Source organism: Dendroctonus ponderosae, unplaced genomic scaffold, assembly GCF_020466585.1.
Source record: "Dendroctonus ponderosae isolate FM_Combo_2020 unplaced genomic scaffold, Dpon_F_20191213v2 Dpon_F_20191213_1, whole genome shotgun sequence".
Lineage (NCBI taxonomy): Eukaryota > Metazoa > Arthropoda > Insecta > Coleoptera > Curculionidae > Dendroctonus > Dendroctonus ponderosae.
In genome coordinates, this window is record NW_026017110.1 from 30,131,189 (window position 1) to 30,138,585 (window position 7,397).

Genomic DNA, 7,397 nt, shown 5'->3' on the forward strand with positions numbered 1-7,397 from the left:
CTCTTTCCCGTCTTCCGTCCCATGCCCACATCTTCAAACGGTGGGGCAAAATATATGTTGTCAGAATATATTCGGTCGTTTATGAATGAATCGCTCTATCTATACTTAGTTAATCTATGGTAGGAACTAAACAGAACGTCTTGAAGGAGAACGAGACCGATGACGCCGATTTAAGTGATTGAACCAATAGCGCTTCGCTTTAGTTCCACTTCGCAGTTCATATCTAGTGATGAAAATAGATGATCCTTGTTGTTCGCATAGTCTCAGATATGTTCTATCTTCGTTTATTTTATAATGAAGCATAATATCAAGCGACAATGCACGCGATTTAATTGGTTCTAACTGATTTGGGCCCGGATTCTATATTAGGAACATGTGAAAGCGGAAAAAAAATCGGACGGTTTTGATTGGTCAACAAAACAATATGACCAAGATTACTGCTCAAAAATGTCTCACACGCAGATGTTTATATTAGAGAATCTCAAACAAGATACAGTCAGTTAAATTATGTAAATCAAAAACGCCTCCAATCTCTAATAACAGAAAGAGAAATAAATGGACAATAAATCCCGAGCACGAGCAATAGAACACATGGTATAAAAAATGTCAATTTTAACGTCTTGGGACTATAACTACAGTTAAATTGACCGTTTATTTATAATATTTTTTTCATTCGTTCAATGATGGAAATTAACCTACTGAACTAAATGAACTAAACGAACTAATCCTTTGTACTATTCACTTTGCTGGCCGAGATTGAAAGATGGAAATCAGCAAAATGAACTAAATTTCCCAGGTCTACCTAAGACGCTTCCTTGTGGCACACTCGCTCGGATTTCCTGCAACTCTGAGTAAACTCCTTTTTGTTTGATTCTGAATAGTCTGTTAGTGATATATGAAGCAAACATTTTTACGTATGGTTGGGGTAACATTTTACTGAGTTTGTAGAAAATGGCACTTCCTTCCTTGGCTTGGTTGTCGGGATGGATGGAATGATAGCATTTGTAACCGTCTATTTTAACATATGATTGCTTTGTGAGATGTGTTTCTGAGACTAAGCACACATAAATGTGTTGACTATGCCGAAATACTTCTAGTTCAGCTTTTTTACTAATTATGCCATTAGCGTTCCAGGTAACAATTGTTAATTTTTTGTATTCAGTATTTATTTCTTTTCAGAATAGCTCCGTTTGCTTTCAAAATGTTGAGTGTCTCATTAATATTTATTCAACGTATTGTTGCGGCTTGATTTTTAGCGCACAGCGGCAACGCAGCTTCCAGCGTTTTCGGGACGCCTAGCTCGATACTTCGAGAACGAACGGCAATAGTCGATTGGGCTATGGAAATCCCGAAGGCGGAATCCCGGCAAGGCGACCGGAGTCAGTTAGTTAATCAGACAGCTATACAGTGAAATACTTAAAGCGATATACAGAGTGTGTTCGATTCGCGAGCTATAGTTTTGAGTTAGTGATTGTTATACTTAGTATTTGGGAGTTCAGTAAATTGTTGTGCTTTTTTATTGGTTTACTGGAATCATTCGAACCCCGGGAAACGTAACAGTATTTAACATTCGCTCCATCACGTCTTGCACAGAGTTTCTTTCAATTAGGTTCCATGCTTGTTGGGCGGGTTGCGGATTTTTATTTTTCCTAACAGTTTCAGCATAGGAAAGAGTATTAATTCTGTTCGTCTACTCTATACTTAGGGGGCCACCAGTTATTGCTTCATTCTTCAGCGATAGTCTTTCACCTTGATCTCTTCTCTGTGGTAATGCTTTGGCAACATCCTCGATAGTTAGCTGGGTGCGCTTCACTGCAGTTGGAGCACTTAGCTGGAATGATTTTGGGTTTAGCACATGACGCAGTAAGATGATTCCTAGCACATTTGACACACACTGGTAATCTATTGCAATACTTTTGCGTGTGTCCAAATCTTTGGCACTTTTTGCATTGTGGAATCAGTTGTGCTGTTTTGACTGATTCCACAATGATTTTCGAGTTGGTTAGATATTATGTGTCAAACACTTTTTTGACGTCTTAAGTATTTTCAAAAGTTGCCATAAACAATGGGAACTTGATATATTCTATCTTCTGGTTCCTGGCGAATCTCATTAGTTTATTTATAACACTGATTGCTTTAAAGCCTTCTTATTTCAACTGTTGCAATTGTTCTTCAGTGCTACACGACGGGTAAAGATTTTTAAGCATTACTCTGATCGGTCTCTGTTGTTTGTTTGTTATTCAGTAATGCGACATTGAATTTTAATTTTATTTTCTTGAAGAAAAAATGAACGCCGGCAAGAATTATAAAAACAGTTTACTGCCTAATCACAGGCAATTCAACCCGAATTAAAATTGATCATAAGGGATCATTAGCAATATTTGCTCCACTGATGACGCGACAATATTGGCAGAAACGGAGGACAATTTGCAAAGACAACTTCACAGATTCAATCCGGTCAGCACACAATTTAATATGCAAATATCAAAATTCACGACAAAATGTATGACATATGCCAGGGAACCAATGTGACCAACCAAGCGCACTGTTGTAAGCGGGTTATAAAGAATGAAATTGTCGGGTAAGGCACAACTTTCAGATACCTTGGAGCGGACATTTCTAGCCACAACGAACCAATTGAAGATCTCCAATCCCAGATCAACAAAGCCTCCTTAACATCCGGTTGCTTCAGAGTCGTCATATGGAACAGCAAACATATGAGCATCGACAGTAAAGTTCGAATATACAAAACATGCGTAAGATCAATACTCACCTACGGCATCGAGACCCGAGCAGACACAAACAAAACAAAATGTAAGTTAAGAACGGCAGAGATAAAGACTCTAAAGGCAATAGCGGGAAAAACACTACGGGATAGAGTGAGGAGCGCGACAATAAGACAGACCTGCAAGGTGGAGGATGTAATCAGATGGGGACGAAAGCGCAGAAGATGCTGACGGGACCATGTGGAAAGAATGTACCCCAAAAGGATAGTCAAGATTGTGTCGAATAAAAATCCGGCTGGTAAAAGACCCATCGGAAGACCACCGAAAAGATGGAAGGACAGTTGGACATCCATATCACAGGAGAATCAACAACATTGACCAGACGCAATAAACAGACCAAAGGGTCTTTACAAAGAAGAAGAAGAATTTTAAATTTTTACTGTTCAGTTGGCTTTTGATTTTGTTGTAGTCTACAATATTACTAACAGCCACCGGCGGTGGCCTTTGAGTTTTCGCCTGTATAATTTGTTCCGTTTCAATGGGACTTTGTTTTGGTTGTAGAGGTGATGACGCTTTTCTTTTTTTTACAGTTTTCAGGTAATAGCCAAGCTGTCTCTCGGTTGCGTATATCTTCTTCTTCGTCCTTTCGGGCTATAAGGATTATTCGATTTTTTGTTTATATTAGCTATTTGTCTCCACAAGCAGATGCTGACCTTTTCTGCGTTCTTCAGTTCATTCTGCTGAATTCAGAGAATTTGTTCACTCCGGTTTGATGATGGCAAAAGTCCATCAGTTTTATTTATCTCGCCCTAGCGCGTTTCCATTGCCTTTATTTGGTCGCACATTTTCACGATATTTTAACGGTTTTTACCGCCGATATCACCTCGCGTGGAATTATATTTATTTCGCTTATCGCATTTTCCTTCGGCGCACTTGCGGACATGTCGACTCCGACGAAAGGTTCGATTGAAACTCATTAGGCTTTTGAACACAATTTTATTTTTATTATTTATTTAAATATCGCAACAAAAATTGCAATTCTTAAGCACAAACCGCAATTTCTAAGCTGATTTTCAGTTTTGTTGTGCTAAAGTGTAAAACGCAACGTAGGCGACACTTGTTGATCACTTGACAATAATCCCTTGATATTGTTCTAGCTAAACTACGTCACTTTCATTTCAAATTTTGATAGATGGTGTTATATGTTTAGACCTTTCAACAGAAAGGATCATAGAATGATATCTAAAAGCTTAAAGAAATTTTCGACAATATTTCAAAAAAGAACAGGTTTATCTACATCAAACAGATATCGTTTTTACTTGAAAAACAACGGGTCTAGGGAATACGCTACCCATGATTCCGATATAACCTAATTTCCTAAAACTAGCCTTAAACTCGATATTTCCACCACCAAAAATAATAAATAAAATAAAAAATAAATTTGAAATTCAAATAGGAACTTTGATGTCCTGCATTTTCGCAATCTAAATTTCAATCATAAATTTCATTCAATCGCATTTCTAAATTATATTATTTTTGGGACGTTCTCAGTCCCTGTTCATGCCCATAGAAATATGTATATGTCCGTCTTCGTCCCGGTGCTCGTCGCCCTTCAATGTTGCCCTGTATTATTAGTTAAAAGAAGCGGTATTTCTCTCCCCTGAAAGAATTAAAATACAAAAAAGAATTTGAGAACACGAACTTAGTTTGGGTTCGTTTGGGTTAGCTAATTACTTAGTAATCAGTTTTTAACTTCTCTACTGTCATATTATAGTACACCAACATCACTAATAAATCATATATGTACTATATTTACCAAACTACAACAAAAAATATATATTTTTTAAACATTTAATAACATTTAGAAACAATACATAATAATATTTACAAAAAACAGAACACATAGCATAGGTACTTAGAATCGATTTAAAGGTTGAAAAACTTCTTTCGACATCAACACTAGTAATCGGTGCATATTTATATTTTGGCGTGAGAGCTGGATCTGCAATAGAGTTGCAATCAACTGTCCCAGATAACACAGAGGCTATAATTTTTAGTTTTTGAAACCCTTTATTTTTAGTGAAAATATTCATTAACTTTTTTTGTGTTATTTCTCCGTTTGTGCCTGGAACCAGACTAACGGATTGTGTAAAGTCCGCAATGATTTTCGTGGAATCTATTAAACTTAGCCATTGGGTTTCAATACGCTTTATTGCCTTGCTAACAAATTCCAAATTGTTTTTTATAAACGTCAACTTCCCTTGTGATTTATCGTTTTTTAATACTTCTTTACAGTCTTTTATTGATTTACTTGTTTCGGGTTGTAGATATTCAACAAGTTCTTCAAAATTTGAAAAATTATTGGCATAATATAATGCAGCTTCCAGCCAAGTACCCCATCTTGTTAAAACTGGCTCTTGTGGTAAAGGAGTGATAGGAAATCTCTCTTTAAATAGTTGTATTCGCAAAGGTGCTTTGAGAAATATCTTTTTGCCGTTTTTTATAACCTCATTAACCAGAGGATACTGTTGCCTTATAGTTTCAGCACCTCTATTTAGTCCAGGTGCTAAGCATGTACAATGGATCATGTTAAGATAAAATACTCTCAAGTTTGAAGAAGTTTTAATCATGTAGGCAGCAGCGTCGGAAAGCATGAGCAAAATCTTGTCGTTGGGAACCGCATTGGGTAAATAAAAATTTGCTATTGATTCATGGATAAATCTACAAACAGTGTTAGTGTTCATATCATATCAGATATCCCTTTCTCGGTTTTTTTTTCACGCATCACTACCAACATTAAATTTGCGATGTATCAGTCACAAACGTACGTTGTTTCAGCAACTGCAAACTAAATGTAATTGCTATCAATTCATTTTCGTATTTGCTTAATGGCTTCATTATACACCGTTTCTATGCTAAAGCTGATGTTCTCGCGGATACTATCGAGCGCGAAACAAGAGTGAACACACACCCAAATGACGACCGCCTCCACGAAACAACCGTGAGGCGAGCAGTCCGAAGGCTTTCGGATCGTAATAGCCGGCAGCAGAATCTGCCCTACCTCCCCGGGGAAGTAGCGACAATCATCCGGAGTGCCAAGACTAAGAAAGCCCCAGGAAGAGATGGCATCAGCAACAAGATGTTAAAACATCATTCGTCGAAAGGAATAGCCTCAATTACCAACATAATCAACGCTATTTTTAGGAAAGGGCATTTCCCGAGCATCTGGAAGCAAGTTATCATGCTACCCATAGCAGGCAAAAACAAGAGCTGTCCCCAAAACTACCGGCCGATCAGTCTGCTCCCAGCCATTAGTACGATCGCTGAATGACCTATCTTACGAAGACTGCGGGACGAAGCAGACGAACTTGATGTGATACCACCGGAGCAGTTCGGGTTCAGAGCGAAGCACTCCACTGAACTGCAACTGCTCAGGATTGTGGAAATATGTTCCAGGGAAATGAACCAGAGGAAGTCCACTGGAATCCTGATGCTGGACGTCGAAAGGGCCTTTGACAGAGTCTGGCATGACGGGCTGGTCTACAAGCTACGGACAAATAGTATCAGTGTTAATATGCGCCAATTAGTTGATGATTTTGTTCGCGGAAGAACCTTTAGCGTCCAAACTGAAGGAAGCAGGTCGACTAGTAGGAGCACGAAAGCAGGTGTCTCGCAGGGGCAGTACTCTCTCCAATGCTCTCCAATGTCTTTACCAGCGATATCCCTCGGACTACTAATACGACGCTGGCACTCTTTGCCGATGACACAGCCCTCCTTGCGGCATCAAGGAGCAAGGAATGCGTAAGGCGGAGACTTCAGCTCGCAGTTGATGAACTACACGAGTGATTTACTAAGTGGAAGGTAAAAATTCACCCAGGCAAAAGTCAAGCCCTCCTCATTGGTAGCAGGCGAGACAGCGTTGATGGAAATATCAACATCGATGAGGTGGACGTCGAGTGGAAACAAGAGGCGAAGTACCTAGGCATCATCTTGGATAAGCAGCTTACCTGGAGGAAGCAGGTTCAAACATCTATCAATAAGGCCAAAGCTGTAACCAGCAAGCTCTACCCACTCCTCAACCCCAAAGTCATGTGAGCATTAGGTACAAGCTCCTGCTGATCAAAACAATTATCAGGCCCGCATTGGCGTATGGCTCTACGTCGCGAGCGAATTCCACTTAAAAAGACTACAAGCTACGGAAAACAAAATTCTACAAATGGCAGTTGACGCGCCTTGGCTCGTACGCAACAGCCAGATTTACAGAGATCTAAAATGGGAACCACTACGCGACTTCATAGCCCGAAAGGAGGAGCTGACTTCCCGAAAGCGGAAAATCACTGCAATGAAGATCTTCGCAACGCGGTAAGTTGTGAACCAATGGATATGGGCCCTAGGAAAAAAGGCCCAGGCACCAGCTGACCCAGCAGGGCAACAGGCAAACGATGCAAACCGTTGCCTACAACCATCAAGTGATTTAGCATAAACAGCTTATTTAAGTTCGCAAGATGCCCACACCAGGCATAAAGCCAATGTGGAGAGAATGAGATGCAACGGCATACGGGTGCCAGAGCAGACACAAACTTTAGACGACTGTTGGTAGCGTTCGATTAAAGGTGGCAATTCAAATTTTGACACTTATTTATTGACTTCCATAACCACCTTTTTTTTTTT

General features: G+C 39.5%; 1 protein-coding gene across 1 annotated transcript in view; it reads right to left on the reverse strand.

Moving 5' to 3' along the window:
* LOC125502625 (neurotrimin-like) overlaps positions 1–4,081 on the reverse strand; it is an 87,737-nt gene extending 83,656 nt beyond the window's left edge. Inside the window, exon 1 of the mRNA XM_048661434.1 lies at positions 4,078–4,081. Within this exon, the coding sequence (XP_048517391.1) occupies positions 4,078–4,081 (4 nt within the window). The remainder of the gene's footprint in view (positions 1–4,077) is intronic.
* Positions 4,082–7,397: the final 3,316 nt, after the last annotated feature.